Source organism: Protopterus annectens, chromosome 7.part0 (assembly GCF_019279795.1).
Source record: "Protopterus annectens isolate FY-2018-M chromosome 7.part0, PAN1.0, whole genome shotgun sequence".
Taxonomy (NCBI): Eukaryota; Metazoa; Chordata; order Ceratodontiformes; family Protopteridae; genus Protopterus; species Protopterus annectens.
The window spans coordinates 1,058,596,708-1,058,615,111 of record NC_056739.1 but is presented as its reverse complement, the minus strand read 5'-3'; the positions used below and the strand labels follow the sequence as shown (position 1 = coordinate 1,058,615,111).

General features: G+C 40.2%; 1 protein-coding gene across 1 annotated transcript in view; it reads right to left on the bottom strand.

Moving 5' to 3' along the window:
- SELENOK (selenoprotein K) overlaps nt 1–18,404 on the bottom strand; it is a 57,778-nt gene that overhangs the window by 1,815 nt on the left and 37,559 nt on the right. Inside the window, exon 4 of the mRNA XM_044077613.1 lies at nt 14,149–14,238. Within this exon, the coding sequence (XP_043933548.1) occupies nt 14,154–14,238 (85 nt within the window). The 3' untranslated portion in view covers nt 14,149–14,153. The remainder of the gene's footprint in view (nt 1–14,148; nt 14,239–18,404) is intronic.

Genomic DNA, 18,404 nt, shown 5'->3' with positions numbered 1-18,404 from the left:
GAGCTCTTATTTTAACCTTATTAATTTCAAGTAGTTACAAATTTCCCAGCTTACAAACTTCATACTTTATATACAATACTAAGCACAGTATATATACACAATGTACATTTGTTTGCCGTAAATAATTGTACATGGGAGTGGAAACAAGTATTCAGGGTACTGAGCCCAAAGTACAGTCGCTGAAAATCTCAAATCTTGTTTTTCTTCCTCAGTTGTGTTCATACTCTGTACTTGAGTTTTATCAATGTATTCTTGCCACTGTGCCAGAATTGTGGCTGAAAAGGGTCTCCAGTCTAGCCCAACTACCAAATAAATAAATAAATGCTCATAAAGGTTACATAGTAGTGCTGCATATTTGTGCACAAGACACATCCTTACACTCGCAATCCAAACTACCATACTAGAACAAATCAAAATGCTACATAGTGCAAGTATTTGCTTATCGTGAACACTTCAAGTGCATCAAGGTTCATGGCTGAAACTGGTCAGCTAGGACCCAGCAGACCTAAATGGCCAAGGGAAGGATAAAAATATAAAGCAACTCTCCAACAGAAGTGTAGAATAAACAGGTGTACTGTACCTTTAAGAAGCATTTCTAAAGTCACCAAGCACGTGTTATCTTCAGTGCCATTTTGAAGGTGCAGCCAGAGTGTTAACATTATGTGCAAGTTAAAGTTAGTTAGCCTCATTTATGATGTGCTTGTATATAATAAAGCTGCCTGAAGAACCCATAATGTTTGCCTGTTTTTTTCTTGACCTGGCCAGTGACATGGTGTCAGAACTGGGATTGTGAAGACTACTCTTCAGAGCCACGAGGTGCAGAGGTAATGATGAAAGCAAGTGAACTAAGCAAAAAATGTCCAAAAGCAAGCTAAAGGTAAAGAGAATACACATTAAAGATTTATTTATTGAGAGAAACGGAGCATTACAAGGGCACAAAACTATTACTAAGCAAACAAATAGCACAAAAAGGTTTATTAAGCAAAAGAGAAGCTTAAAAAAAGCTGATTAAAATCAAACAATGTTTGAAACAAGGTTATTTGATAAAACAAATGTGTTTAAAGTAAAATGAGCACAAGGGAGTTAAAATGAGCACAAGAAAGTACAGTGGATAAGAAAAATAGATTAGATGAGCAAAATGAACACAGATGGGGCAGAAAAGGGCACAATGAGCATAAATAAAGCAAGGTGACTGCATGTGCTTTGGCAAAATACTGTGTTCTGGGATAAATTACTACTTCGCATTGACTGAAGCCTTGACTAGCATAATCAGAGTTATTCGAAGTACCTCAAAGTGTGTAAAAGTGCTTACAGTGTGTGTTTATTACTGTGCATTTATTCTGAAGAGTTTTGTGTGTGCAAAGTGCAACTATTTCATGAACTGCAGTCAAGTACTGTCATTTCGAAAAGTTTCTTGCGCATGGATGTGTCTATTTGCAGAGTGCTGCCATTACAGAGTGTTTCTTGCATTGTACAGAGTATTTGGCAAAGTGCAGCCATTTTGGGAAATTACAGAGTGCTATGTACTGTTATTCAGAAACTGCAGTTATTTCGAAGTGTTTCTCACTCTGACCTTCTGCCCAGTTCATTCCTAAAGTATGATTACTTTAGAACAGTTTATTCGCAAATTGCAATTACCTCAAAATAGTTTATTCGTAAAGTATAATCTCAAAATGTTTCTTGCCTTCAGCTTCTATTACCCAGTTTATTCACACTATGCAGTCACTTGAAAGGTTTCTTAAAATAAGGACTTTTACAGTCAAATATTTTACTGTTCATTTTGAAAATTAAGTTAAAGAAATTCAATTTCAGAGTATTACAGTGCCCAGGAGACTTATTTCATAAAGTACAGTTATACAGAGTCGTACTGTGCTACTGTAAGTACTGGCATAAATTTCAACCACGTGTATGCGTATGTACAAATGTGTGTGTTTGTGTACATTTGTAAAAGTCTTCACTAAGATGTTAATATGGCAGACAGATTTCGCAAGCCACAACCACTTGTATTTGATAAAAACATTGCAGAGAAGTGGAGAATATTTGAGCAAGAGTATGATTATACAAGCAGCTTACTCTGATAAAGATGCCCACACCAGGGCATTCATTTTGCTAAACCTAGCAGAGTCAGAGGCCATTGAAGGGTAGTGTTCATTTGTATATGTACCAGCAGTGTATGATGGTGAAGGAGAAAAAAAAAAACTATCGTATTGTTGTGCAGGGTGAATCAAGGAAGACCCAGAGTATTTGAAGTGCAAATTCAGAGTGATGTGTAACCCCCAGGCTAATGTTACATTGCAGAGGCATTTGTTTTACACGAGGGATCAGAAGCAAGGGAAACTTTTGCAGCTTATGTTACTGACCTAAGAAACAAAGTTAAAATTTGCAAATTTGGTGATTTAAAAGAGGAGTTAATGAACAGACTCGTGTGTGGTATTAATAATGCTGCCTAGAGAAAGATTTTGCTTCGTGACAGTGATCGGATGCTGAGCAAAGCTACTGAGATTTCAGATTCATGAAGTTACAGAAAATCACACAAGTATGCTCAACAGTGATAAGAGCATGGTTTCAATAGGCTCCAAAGCTAATGTAGACAGCATGCCAGCATGTGACAGACAAAAGAAGGCCTACGCACATGGCAGCAGCAGCCCCTGCAGGACTTCCAGGTAAAACCCATAGTCTTTTGTACTGGATAACCTTGGTTCTGCACTGAGCATGCTCTTAACAGAACTGGACTTTGAATTTGCTAGAACAGATGCTGCCCAGTACCGTATAGGGTTGAATCAGAAAAAAACAAATCAAGCTTTATTGTTAACTGTCACAATTGTGGTGCCAACCATGAATCCAGAAGAGAAAAGTGCATAGCATTTGGTCAGCAATGCCACAAATTTAAGAACTGGAACCATTTTCAAAGATTTTGTAAAATCAAGTAGACCTCACAGAGTTACAAAGAAGGGTCACTCAAAAAAAGCAAGTTATTCAAGTTAACCTACACCAGTCCGCTTTCTGTGTAGATGGTGTGTCACAGATTGGTGAAAGACTGATGCAGTAGATTTACTGGCAAGAAATGAAGTCTTTTGTACTGTTCAGATCAATGGTAAATCCACAGATTTCAAAGAAGACACTGGTTCAAACTGTAATGTTATGTCTGCAGATACTTTTGCAAAGGTCAGAGCTAGTGAAGAACTAAATGTGACTAGTTGTGCAAAACTTGTTGCTTATGGAGGAGAAGAAACTCAAACTGAAGGCTTTGCAGTACTTTCATGTTATATGTGGCCAAGAACTGTTACGCTATTATTCTATGTAGTTTGAAGACCTGTGCAGTCATTACTGGGTATCACGGACAGTTTGAGAATGAATCTGTTTTCTTTTACCAAAGAAGTTCAAATAAGCACCTGTCGCAGTTCCAGCTTCACAAACACTATTTTTTCATAGTATGCTGATGTTTTCGATGACAAGTTGGGCAAACATCCAATAGTATATACTATGAAACTAGACCCAGAGCTCAGTCCAGTTGTCAGACAAGCAAGAAGAGTTCCCATAGCTATGGAGCATAAAGCCAAAGCTCAATTGGATAAAATGGTACAACAAGGTGTAAGTTGCCCAGTTACAGAACCTACCAAGTGGGTGTCATCCATGGTAGCAGCTCTCGCAAATCTTCACTACGGACTACATTCAGTACCCCATTTGAAGATAATAGATTCTTCAGGATGGTATTTGGAATAAATTCTGCAAGTGAAGTCTTTCAGCGGGCAATGAGGCAATTTTTTTGGGGTTATCCGTGTGCCATAATAGAGGATTTATTGGTCAGAGGCAATGGTGAGGCAGAGTATGACAGAAATCAGAGTTCTAGACAGGGCATGTGATGTGAACTTAAAGCTCAATCCTCTAAAGTGCAAATTCAAACTACGAGAAGTTACATATGTAGGTCATTTATTTACATGTACTGGCTTGAGACCAGACCTGTCCAAGCAAGGAGCCATTCTTTAAATGCCAGCAACTTTGAGAGAGCTCACACATACAAATGTTACATGGTCATGGCTAGAACAGCACCAGAAAGCATTTGAAGTTCTTAAGCAGAAAATTACTACCCCACCAACATTAAGGTACTATGATGTCAAACCAGTAACACTTTCCTGCAATGCTTCAAAATGTGGTTTAGGTGCAGTTATTCTTCAAGAAGCAGGCCAGTACCCTACGCATCTAGAACACTTACCCAGACTGAGATGCAGTATGCTCAAACTGAGAAGCAACTTTTGGCAATAGTGTTTGCATGTTCCAAGTTTCATGAGTATACCTATGGTCGAGATACCCAGATTGAAACTGATCAACCTTTTGGTTACTATTTTAAAGAAGCCTATGCATTCAGCTCCAGAGAGATTACGAAGAATGAGGCTTAAATTGCAAAAGTACAACTTTAAAGTTGTCTATATGAAAGGCAAACGTCTTTATCCGGGTGACACCTTATCCAGACCACCCAGAACTACAACGGAACAGCATGACAGAGAAATTTGACTTTGATGTTATGAAAGTGCGTAATTTTTCTACCACAATACTTTGAGCTATGAGATCATACAATGACTGATAAAGTTTTGCAAAAGCTCGGTCACTACATCAGTATTGGATGACCACCAAAGCAATCTAGTGTACCACCCGATGTGCAACTTTACTTTCCTTACAGATGTGAGTTGTTGATGGAAGCTGGCATTATTTTCAAAGGTCCTAAAATTGTTCTTCCTTCTTCCTTACAACAAGACTACATCCAGATTTTGCACTGTGGTCACCCAGGTTCCGAATCTACCAAGAGAAGGGCGAGAGGACTTGTGTTTTGGACTTCTCTAGTGAAAGACACAAGAGTACTTTCTTCCTGTTCAGTATGCAATACTAAACACTTCAGCCAAGTCAAATCCCTGAACCACCTTGGTCAATAGTAGCTACTGACATATTCAAGTGGAACAATCACTACTTAAGTACTGGTAGACTCTTACTTGAATAGGTCTGAGATCAATCTACTACCTAATCTAACTTCTGCTACAGTCAGTCATTACTAAGTTGAAATGACATTTCTCAGTCTATAGAAATTTATCTCTGACAATGGTACCCAATTTACCAGTCAATTGTTTCAGAAATGATTTTGTACATGTTACTAGTAATCCAGAGTATCTGCAATCAAGTGGACTTGCTGAATGTGCAGTACAGAGTGCAAAACAATTACCTGAAAAGTCAAAGCGTGATAATACTGATGTTTTTTTTGAATTTACTCAATATCAGAAACATACCCCTTGATAATATACTTGGCTCATGTGCTCAGGAGACTTCTATCCAGGAAAACCAGAACATTGCCTATCAGTTCTAGTTTACTGAGGCCTAAAGCTAAAAGCAAACCCATTAAAGCACAGTTACTTAAAAAGCATTCTTTTCAAAAGTCTAGCTATGACAAATCGAGCAGATTTCTTCATCTACTGAAAGGAGGAGAGACAGTGAGGATATAAACAGTGAAATGTTCAACCGGATTGGTCAAGTAACAAGTATATGTGCAGAGCAGAGATCTTATTTTGTTAAATCCGAAGGTGTGGAGTAAGGGAGAAATCGCAGACATTTTCCTGTAGCAGAACTGACATCACAGCATTGTTCCTGTGACAGACCAATTCTCAGAGCAATCCAGATGACATTACTGTTCCAGAGTGCATCTTGACTCCAGATACTGTCCTGGCAGATGGTTCCAAGGTTTCTAAAAATTGAACAGTCAGCAGAGACATTTCCAGTTGCTAAACCACATCCCAAATTTTATGTCACAAGACATGGTCGTATCTCAAAGCCTAATGTGAAATACACAGCAATTTGGACACAGTTGTATATATGTACCTAGATTTGTATAATTGCATGATGAAAATGATTCTTGTGCAAATTGTATGTTTATTAATACCACTGACAATGCCAGACTCATTTCTCAAAGAGGGAGGATGCAGAATAGCAGATGTGCTGCACCTTTAAGAAGTATTTCTAAAGTCTGTGTGTGCATACAAATACCAAGCATGTGTTACCTTCAGTGCCATTTTGAAGGTGCAGCCAGACTGTTGACATCTATGTGCATGACAGCTAGTTTGTAAATAAGTTAAAGTTACTTGCCTCGTTTATGATATACGTTTGTGGGTTCTTGTTCAAGCAGCTTTATTATATACAATGTTCACTTGTTTCCTCCTCACCTGGCGAGCGACAAGCATAATATCAATCTGGAACATATGCAGGTTACATGCCAATGGCTTTAGAATGAGTGTTATGAAAAGAGAATCTTAAATCCGTGCTTCTTTCAAAACACAGCTACCAGATTCTGTTCAGGCTGCTCTGTTTGGTTAAGTGAAATTAAGCAGGAGGTGTATAGGCTGAAAAAAGTATACTTTAAGCAATGGGCTTGTAAGCCTTCTTACTAAAAAAATATTTTTGGAAGCTGTAACATCATAGACATATACATAATAAGTGTTGCAGAAAGTGACAACTACTGATAATACAGCAATAACCCAAGGCTGGGTGTGGGTAATGCTGGATTTATCCATGGTTGGAGTGGTTTGGTCATGAGGGTGAAAAACAAATCCAACAATGGGTAAATCCAGCATTAGTAATTACTTACAGTAATTTGTGCAATATCTTAATAGTAATAAGTGGGGGATTCAGTTTATGGTCAACTATCATCTTCCACAAATTAATTTCCTTGATGTTACCATTATTAGGAATATTGATAACACTCTTGATAGTCAAATATACCATAAATACCCTGAATATAACGCATTACTACATGCCACTAGTTTCCATCTGCAGCACATCATACTCAGTATTCCCAAATCACAGTTTCTACGAATGAGACGCATTTGTTCAACCAAATATACTTTTGTGAATTACAGGCAGGATCTCAAAGAGATTTTGAACTAGGGGTTATAAATATGGATTACATCATATCTGCCAGCAATTGGGCTTCTGCACAAGACAGGAATGAGTTGTTAAAATATAAGGAACATAAGGGGTTGCCCGATATTCGTTTGGTCACTACATTTGGTCGTAATGCTAATTAACTTATGGATACTGTGAATCGACATTGGAACATATTAATGGCAGACCACAGATTGTCTGACATACTTAGTTCTAAATGTTTGTTCTCCTTTCACAGGGGACAAACATTGGGCTCTTATTTCAGCCACTATTAACAATGGACTGAGCCTATTAGATCCAAACAATTAATTACTGGCGAACCACTATATGGGTGTCAGTTGTGGACATTGCACGCATTGTTACATCTAAACAATTTTAGAGTACAAATACGTCCATGGCATAGGACTAACATTTCTGGCTAACTAGCACTGACTGGATTAATTTACCTAGCAACATGCTCATGTTCAGCATTTTATATTGGGCAGACATCTTGACCATTATGCCTACATATTACAGAACATATCAGTGATATCCGGAACAAGAGAAATTCTAATGCTTTATATAAGCATTAATTGAAGCACACCACTGCATGCTTTAGATTTACTATTACAGATAAAATACAAAGAGATAGGACCAACAAAACTGGGTGGCATACCATTTTAAACTATGGATTAAATGAGCAATTATAATTGACCAATGAGATACGTTTTGGTGGTGACCAGGATGCATATAAAATATTATAATGCTTGGATTATTTGTTATTTACACCGAGGAACATTACTGTAGCCCAAACTAGCCTGAATTGAATTATTAGTGGGGTATTGTGTTGGACTCTACCCTTAGTGTGTTAAGACTTGGATTTTGACTTTCCACATTTTTGCGTGCTGGCTCTGCTTTTTTTTTTTTTAGTACAATAAATCCAGCATTACCCAAAGCCAGCCTTGGGGTATGAAAATATTGTACAATGAATAAAGTAATTTCTTAAAGGACATCTTTGCATAATAGCACTATGGTGTTCTTCTGCATAGTTTCTGGATTCTGTCACTTTGATGATGTTCCCATGATTACACAGCACATCAGCACTTTGGAAAGCAAGCAAAAATGAAAGGAAGATCTTGGCTGCTTTTTTTTTTTTTTTTGAAAAAGGAAAAAAGTTGTAACCTCCAGACAATTTACAGGTACGAGAGAGACAGGGTTAAAAATAAAAGGAAAATCAAGTACGTTTCTTTAGTTTTGCAGAACGTACCAGAGATTTTCCTTGTATTCGCTCTGCTCACGCATGTACCTCTCGACCTCTTATTTCAAGAAATGTGGACCACGCCAAATTGTTAATGTTGCTCTTATAAACTTAGAAAGCTGTAAGAATAATTGTGCATTGTCTGAAGAAGAGTCAAACTGAAATGAGTGTCATTATTTAGCGACTTTCTCAGCGATTTGTCAGAAAAAACATAAATTTTATGAGGACTGAAGTCACTAAATAATGACATGCTTTTCAGTTTCAGACAGACTTTCCTTCAGACTAATGCCGGTCTACCATATAACAGAAAAAGGAATAGTATGGTACTTTAGCATATACCAATAGAAAAAAGTCTGGTAGCTAAATTTACAATGGGCACACTGGTTGGTCTGTCCAATCAGTGTGCTCATTTCTGAATGTTAATAGCCAGTATAATACACAGTATTAACACTACGGCAGAAGACAAATATGCCTATGTAGTCTTTAAAGTGCATTTAGCATTCTACATCCCCACAATCTCCACATTTCCCCTCACTTGCTCTCCATCTGTCCCATGCCTGCTTGAATACCTCTGAACCTCTCTCCCTCACCAGTACCTCCCCTCTCATTTGTTCTCTAGCTGTTCCACACACTCTTGAAAACCACTGAGATGCTCTCCATCACTCATTTCACAAGTCCACTCTTTGGGTCTAGAAACCTCTCTGAAGAGGAAGTACTTTAACAGGATCTGAGTGGTAGTCTGTTCCTTAATATCTGTTCAAGATGACACCTTATCTTTCAGACATGATTTTCTTTTGCACCGATATAATGCCTGGACATCTTTTCAGGTCTTTAGCTTGAACAGCCCTGGCTCTTTTAATCAGTCTTTCACCTTAATCTCACACTATTCTGGTGGATTTCCTCTGGACTCTTTCCAGTAAAAAATTATCTGTTTCATGTGTAGGCTCCAGAAATGCCAAAAATAAATCAAGGTGTGGTCTGATCAGGACTCAGAGTGGAAGCACCACCTCTTTGCTTTAGCAGTCTTTCCCTCTGTGCTTGCTGCTGCCACCACTGCTATCTCACTCAGCAACATTATGTTCCAGTTCTGGTGTGGTCAAAACCCATTTGCTTTTCCTGCTCCACCGCCAACAGTCAGACTCTCTTTGAAACTTTACACGGTCTGTTACGTTCACATGTAGTGCTGCACATCTGCAATGAACCTCAAGATCTGCACTCTGCCCGTCTGGCCAAGGTAAGCTTTATAAATCCTTCCTCAGTTTCTTCTTCCACCAGTTCCCCTCTACTGCTGCATCCATTATCTGTGTTATTACTGAAGAAGCTGATGTTGTACACACTTTAAATACACATCTAAGCTAAACACATCTACTTAACAATAAATCTCAACTCACTTTGCCAAGGAATGCCTCCCCAAATCCTTCCTTACTGTTGTGCTTATAATGCTTTCTTCCCTCAGGAATGCATGAAACAAGCATGCAACATTACCAATGGATCCAGAACTGACCCCTGTGGTACTCCACCTACTCACTTTCCCTTATTCCTGATAAAATCTCTCTCATCACAACCATGCGTGTCCCACTACTGAGTCATGCAATCCAGTTCCACAGTTTTAGTCTTGCCCCAAACCTCTCCAGACTCCCAGTCATCCGGGTCTGACTTTGCTGAAGTCCAGCAGAACAAGTCTACTTGTAACATTCATAAAGCTGATAGTGTGTGACCCAGCCCTTTCTGGTCATAAACCAGTGTTCACTGTTGAACTAAAAGGACTACAGTCTTATTTTTTCCCTCCCCACCCCTCCACCCAACTGACACAGACACCACACTTGCTGTTCTCAGGCATTTCTGTATCTGCCAGTGATGTTATGTCACTCTGTTAGGTCTGCTAACTCACTGGCCAGATTCCTAGGTATTCTGGGAGACATCCTATCTGGCTCCTTGTGTTCTGTTGCCCCTAGAGGCAAGACTGTTCTCCATCCACCTTCTCCATTTCCATTTCTACTACTTTTTCTTTTCCCTGCACTCCTCCCTCTGTCCTACCCGTTTTCCAGTAACCCACCCTCCTCTTGCTTTCCTCAGGGAAGGCTGAGGAGCAAAGTATTCATTGCCTCTGCCTTTTCTCCCCCTCAGACTTCTGTGATCTCCCTACCATCTTTGCTTAACCTCTCCAGTTATGGCCCTCTCTTCCTCCATCCTCATCCTGCCAGCTCCCTTTGAACTTGCATAGTATGAGGAGGCTAGCAAAGGAGGTTAGGGCAGCAAATATTGCCTCTGACCTCCTCCCCACTCTCCTCCTTTTGTAGGCCTCATCTTTTGTCCTACTACAAAGCACCACACTTAAGCCAAATCTGGTTACTCTGTTATACGCTTACCAAAAGTTCTCAGTACTGTATCCCTGACACCTTGCCATAACTTGATCACTACCTTAAGTTTGTTTACATAACACATGTTTGACATACTCCTAGCTCAACATAATCCACTATCCTAATATCCCATGCCATCCATTTGTGTACACACACACACACACACACACACACACACACACACACACACACACACACACCAGCTATTGTGTGCATTTTTACTACCATCTTTGTTACACGATTGTGTCTGACCAAGTAAAAATCCATTTTCAGTGGAGGCCTAAGAAAAGCTCTACAAGTACAACCGTAACACAAATCAAAACTTTAAAATAAGATGATAAACGCTTACACATATACAAATACAGATGGCTTACAGACGCAAGATCATTTGCAGAGAATAATTTCTCAGTAGTAGTCTTCTTTGTGATGCAAGTCCTAAAGATTAGTCAGAAACAACTTTTAGTTGAAACTAACCTGAACATATCATGCTATGCCAAAAGAGGGCATATTTTGTTGCAGTAGTGGTAATATGCATTTACTAGCAGAAAACAATGCAGCACTTTTAGAAGTAAATATGTTTGTCCAGTTACAATTAAAAGGAAAAACAGCTTGGACCAGCTCTGAGGTTAACTGTCACTCCGGGAAAAAAAAAAATTCTCATGAAGAACAAGGTAAAGTCCAGTGATCAGAAACGCTAGGCAGGTAATAGTAAGTAGCAAACTTGCTTATTTAGCATACACAAAGCTATCAGAACAATGCCCTTCCTCAGTGTGTTACTTTACCTTGTTCTTTGTACAGTTACAATTACCAAAATTTATACCGGATAACGGACAGCAAAAGGTGACCTATTAAAATAAATGAAACTGCAGATTAAGCACAGCTTTACAAGTTTAAATGCAGTCTTAAATAAAGGAGCAGGAGTTAGTTTTGAACTGTTGTACAGCACTATTTTTAAACAGCAAGTATAAACAGGATTAGCTATAATATTCAATAAAAATCAGACCAGTACTTCATTTTGCACTTATCAGGGTTCACTGAGGCACAAGAGTAAATCTAAAGGTTCCAAGCCTAATTTGTTAAAAGGCACAGCTGTAGGTAATCCAAGGATGATGTTAAAGGTTTATTCTCATTGTAAATGAGAAATGTTCTTTTTGAACTGAAATGGTTCCTCAAGCTGCAAAACGTATCCATAAGAAACATACTTTGTGTGGGGAAACCAGTCAATGGAGCAGTCGTACAAATGCACATCAAATAATAAAAATGAAAACTCTGCTCCAGAACAACCTCTATCCCCTCACTGTCTATCAAGTGACTATGCAGAGGACGACATCTGGAATATAAAAGATGAACAAAAACCAGCTGAAAGAAATCAGACACCTTTCTTATCTGCTTGTAGAGTTTGCAATCCAAGAAGTCCTCTGGACTGAAAATGGATTTTTATGCCTACAGACTAGGCTGCTGTGACCAACATGTCACAGCAAAAAAAAAAAAAAAAAAAACCCTAACAGGTGCAGTCCTAAGTGATTCAGTCTATGAAGCAAATGCATCAGTGATGCGTAATATTTGTTTAAAGTTACTGGGGTTGAAGGGGAATTATAGCAGTGCACAGCCTGTCAAGTAGCAAACTGTCCAGGACCCAACCTTGACCCCCATGCTAGTAGACCCCTGCGCTAGAATATCACATAATAAATTCAGAGAAACTATCAAAGAAGCAGTTCCAAAACTTTACAGACTTGTGTGCGTTTAGCAAATAGTTAATTGATAGGGATTGAAGTCAGCAGTGGATGGTCCTAAGGCTTTCTTGCAGCGCCGTTCTCAGTGTACTTATCCCAGTTTGGGCATAATGCGACACTTCTCTGGCTAGGATTCCTCTCCTCAGAGGAAAATGACCCTCAATTCCTCAGACCTGCTCTCCTCTATAGCCAAAATGAGAAGCAAGAGCAGAGGGGCTGTCATACTGTGGACAGCTGATAGACTAATCAGAGGACATTGGTTGCCCTAACTTCTATATCATGACGCTGGGTAATGAGGCACACAAATGGGTGCACAATGGTGTACTCTGAAAGTTGGTCACCACTTCTGAGATGCCTCTCAAAAATATCCGGCATTTGTTAAGTCATCTTGTTACCTCTCTAGCTCCTGCGTTATACTAGGGATCAGCATTGGGCACACCCCTGGAATGTCCCCTTCCCCTATGGGGGCAATCAGGTATTAGTTATTCCTCCCTCTACAAGACCCAGTCAACTAATTGAACCATGGTCACGTAGGTTACAGTCAGGGTTTCACACCCTCCAAACCTCAGAGTTGCCAGACAGTTTTAAAGAATCTGAATATACCATAAAGCACTGCAGTGAGTACTTAGAAGTCACCTCTGCTGCTCACTTTTAGGATATCTGCTGCACTGAAGCCTCAGATATTTTCTAGCTGCTTCCTATGGAACCTACTTCCACCTTACCAGTGGGGTACCAATTACAACAGAATATGCAGGTCTGCACTGAAGTTTCACTGCAAGTAACATCACTGTACCTATATTCTTACATGGGTACCTACCTTCACCTCAAAGGCTGTGCAAGACTAAAGCACTTGAGCAATTACAACATGCTGTTAAACCAAAAGTATGTCTCTCTCTCAGGCTCTCTCTTTCACATCATTTAAGATCACCTGAAATTCCCACAGGCTATAACAGCAAGCAGCTTCAGCACCTCTTCATTTGAGACAGTATAGCTCATGTTCAGGGGTTATTAGATAATGCTACTACCCACCCCTCAACTATTAAAGCATACGATTCAAGCAGAACCCTTGTGTGAGCTACTCTGATTTATGTTAACCACTGGTGTTCTAGAATGAATCAGCACTGGGTGCACATCCAGTTTACACAAATAACTTATCTTACAGAAAGAAATACTGAATTTGTTAAATGCCCCAAAATCCATGGCTGCTTGACATCTAAAGTCATGACATGGAGCTGTCTTTTGGAAAAGATCACTTATTTGAAGAATGTGCAGTACAAGAGGTCACACAAGTTTCTTCCTGCATTTTTTTCCATTCTCCTGAGTCACTTTAGAAATCAAGTTTTTGCAGCAGGTTAACAACCAGATAATGTATACCAAAGGTCAAGAAATGTAGAATTTTCTGTTTGGTCCTTGTTAGCACAGTGCTCAATTTTACTGTTCAGCTCTCTTGTACTGCAGGCTCTCCTTTATGTAAATAAAAGAGAACTCAAAGGTCAAAAAAGTTTCATGAAAACTGTACTAACCAAAAGGTCTGAAAAAAAAAATCCTATTCGATACATGGACGTGTTAGGGAGGTGGCAAACCACCCTGCAAACTCACACTCCCTTTCATTTGTACTACAAATTTACATCATCAGGACAAAGGGAATACATAAACATTCCCCCCTTCCCAGAGAATGTGTGATCATCTGTTACAATTTCAGAAAGGAAGGGTTTTAGAAGTACAAAACCAGTATTTATTTTACCGAGGTACACCATTCTGTGAACATGGGTTAAGAAGCTAGCATTTGATGAACTGAGTTTTTGTCTACTTCAGTTAGACCCAAGCAATAAATATGCGACCAAGCTTCTATGAAATTACATAAATTCATAAGAGTAAAAATATAACTTTACACTACCTTCCTCATCCACCACCACCCATTGGAGGAGGAGACGGCCCTCCACCCCCGTGATTTATTCTTCCCATTCTACGAGGAAATCTTGGAGGTCTATGGAAGAAAAAAAGGTAAGTAAAATACAACACAACTCAAAGAGTTGTTCTTAGGAAGACAAAAAAAATATACAAAATGGCACTGGAATGAGCAGAATCAAAGAATATATCATGTCTCCTTATGGCAAAAGTCCATGCAACACTGACCATCAATGTAATATTGTGAACAGCGATACTCCCTTCAAAAATCTACTACTAGTATTTTACTCACATGTGCTACCTTTCTTCATGAAGGATTTCTGTGATACACAAACCTAATCCAAGTGGTCTGCAAGCTCTAATGTAGATGTATCCAAAACAAGACCTGTAGACTGTTCTAAAAAGACCTGCACTGCAAACCAAAAAACACCTCTACTAAACAGTTTTGTCCCGAATTTCCAGATACTCTCAATATCCATGGACTTTGTGGGGAAGTACACTTTTCCCCACTTTATAGCAGAATTAGTAAAAATTACAAACATTACCCACTGAAAGACCATACATACCCACAATTCTTAGTCCGTAAAAAAAATTTCATTAGACAATTTCATTTTTGAGTGGGTTAATGAGGTGTTTCTTATGGGTTATTTATTTATTTTTTTTTTAAATCAGCTCACTTCAGACTCAATTTTATTTCTGAGAGCAGAAGATTTTGACTTTTTTGTTTTTATCACTAGTTATTTTACACTCCTATCCTCACATTCCAGTCTGTTACTGACCACTTGTCTTAAATTCTAAGCCATTCTACTGGTCTTAATTTCAAAACAAAGCCCTTTTCAAAACACAGACGATTTTACCACCAACCAATCTTAAGATTTTAAGACCTTAACCCACTTGCTTTGGAGAGCCTTCCCAGTACATACTTCAATTAAACACGGACCTGTTGTGATGCACAGTTTTACATTAAGAACTTGAATTGTCAATGACTACCTGGTAAGCCATACCCCACTGAGCCTTCTAGCTTATCAGTGGGAGTGGTAAGCACTAGGTAGCCTACCACAGGAGTGGTTTGTGGCCCAGAAATTGTAGTTTATGGGCCGTTTGGGCAGTTTTTCCAGCTCTTTCAACTTTCTGGTTTAAAAGCCTGTGTTTGCGCTCATTTCCCGCCTTTCCTGTAACTTGTCTAGTCCAGATACAGATTTGCTGTATCCAGGATTGTTTGTAAGCTTCTGAGCCCCCCCAAACCTTTCTGTGTTGGAGGGAAGCATTCTAGCTTACAGTGGGAGTGATAAGCACTAGGTAGTCTATCTACCACAAGAGCCAGGTACAGATTCTTAGGATTTACCACTTGAATTTGCTAATTCATGCTCAGCACTTGTTCAGAACTTGTTAGCACTAAATAAGCTACAAATTACTACAGCACTCAACCTTCCTCTTTACCTAGAGGAAAACTATTTTTGTACTTACGTTCCTCACTTGCTTAGAGAAAAACAGCTCTTATACTCACTTTCCTAACTTGTCTAGAGGAGAGTAGTTTTTTATTCAGGCATGTCCAAGGGTCAGCTCCCAGTGTTCTCTCTTGTCTATCCGATGAATCTGGGCATCTTGGGGCAATGTAGCAATGTGGCAGTTGCCTCATGTACACAGACAAGCCTCTCCTCCTACCACCTAAACACCACAACCTGTGAGAGATGCACTTATCTAGCCAAACTGGAGGTAAAGCTCTCTACAACCAAGACTGAACTTGACAGTCAAGAGGAGAAGGTAAACACTTGCACCACACCACAACCATCACATAGTCCCAACTAAACCTACACCACCAAAACCCACACACAAACACAAAAACATTTGCGGAGGCTCTCAATAATAATCTGCTCAAGCAACAGAGACCTCCAAAGCAGAAACGCAAGCAACCTCCAACACAACCCAAATGATACATAGCCCACAGCCTCAGTGTGCCACTCAGCCACAGCCCATAAGGCAAAACAATGTACCAAACACACTAGTCACAGGTGTCTCTATAGTCAGGTACACTGATGTCCCACTCACCAGGCTAAACAAGGAGAAGGTTACTGTCAGCTGCCTGTCGGGTGCCAGGATCTGCCACATAACCCACGCACTCGGGTCACTCCAGAAGTACAAATATGACTCCGTCATTGTCCATGTTGGTGTGAATGACCCGAGACGTACCTCCCTGGACTACATGAAGAGACACATGGAAGAGTTCTCAGATCTTGTAGCCCAGGCAGGTATGACCCTAGCCCCGAGTAGCATCCTGCCATCGTCCAGAATGATACTGCAGTACAAGGACAAAATGATTGACTTCAACTGCTAAGCTTCTGGGGTCACTCTAAGGGGATCCAGTATTTGCCTGGGATGACAGTCGATAGACCACTATGCTTTGCCAGAGATGGCCTGCACCTGTCACCCCTGGGATTACACATACTGGCCAAGGGTCTTCATGCCCCTATAGTGCTTTTTTTAGGCAAGGTTCAAATGACAAATTCACCATGTAACAGGAACAGGCAAGCAAAAACTGAGGGAAATGCTACTCAATGCTAGAAGTCTAAACCTCAAAAACGCACTCCCTCGAGGCACTCCTTAAAATGGAGAACATAGATATCTGTGCAGTGACTGAGACCTGGCTCAAGGCTCCAGAGAGCATCCCTGCATTACCAGGCTATAAAACTCATACCATACTTTTTGGCCACCTAACCTGGACCAGAACACCAAAGGTGGAGGTGTGTCCATATTCATTAAGGATATTCACACCTCCAGGCTAGTTGCTCAGCATAATGCATCCGAGGTTATCCAAGTGCAACTCTGGGCAAAACTGCAATCTGAAGTGTAGCTTGCTACAGGATCCCCCCACCATGCCTCAGGATTCCCACTCCTCTTTTCTAGATATATTGGAAAATATTAGGGTTCAACCAAACACCCTAATAATGGTCGATTTCAACTACCTCACCATTAACTGGAAAAACTACTCTTGTACCAACTCCTTCACTCATCGCTTTCTGGAATTCATAAATTCCAATGCCCTGGATCAACTTATCCACCCCCACCAGGGGCAACCATATCCTAGACCTAGTCATTACCAACATGAGTGACCAGTGTTCCACACCTGAATTAAACTCCTCATTGGACAGATCTGACCATAAGCAAATCACCCTAGATATCCACATCCCGCCCCCATCCCCCCATTAAAGAAATCATGGTAAAAAGTTTCTCCAAAGCCAACTTCATGCTTCTTAAGACAGAAGTGATGAACTTCATGACACCCATGCAGATGGATAATACAGTTGACTGCTGAATCCTACACAGATGCACTCTATAAGCACTAGAGTGCATGGATCGTCCTATCCCAAACAGAACCAAAATGCTATCCTCCAAAAAGACAAAGTCATTCTGGCGGTCCCCTGCCATAAACAAACTCTACAACAAAAGGAAAAAACTGTTGCAAAAGAGAGTAAAATCCCAGGAGTGGAGGAGTTCCCTGATCAGCCTCAGTAAGAAACTCAGATCCCTTATAAGATCCTCCAAAGCTAGCTATAAAAGCAAAATCGCCACGGATTCTAGGGACAACCACAAAGCATTTTATAGCTATGTCAAGAATATCAATGGCAACACCCAGATCTGCTCTGAGTTACAGCACAACGGCATGAAAATTACAGAACCATATGATATTGGCAACGTCCTGGCAGATAGGTTCAGTGTTAACTTTACCCCCCCTCACCCACTAAAGGGCCCATATCTATACAGGAAGAATGCAGAGTCCCTGCAATCACAACTACGCAGGTAAAAGCTGCACACACTAAAGCCAAAAACACAGCATCCATGGGACCGGACAACATCCCAGGCATTGCTTTACACGAACTGGCTCCCCACCTAAGCACAATGTTCAATCATAGTCTCACATCAGGCTTTGTGCCCACTGAATGGCGCACAGCAACAGTTATCCCACTCCACAAAGGGGGAGCCACCACTGATCCCGGAAACTATCGCCTTATTAGCCTGACGAGCCTGGTCTATAAGGCCATCGAACGTATCATAATGGAACTCATAAACAAAGACACTGGTAACCTCCAAACCCTGGACCCCACCCAGTTTGGGTTTGTGAAAGGCAGATCATGCCTCCTGAACCTGATCGACTGAGGCAGTCACCAAAGCTGTAGATGAGGGTAAGGTGGTTCACACAGCCTATCTTGACCTCGCCAAGGCTTTCGACACCATCCCCCATTCTGG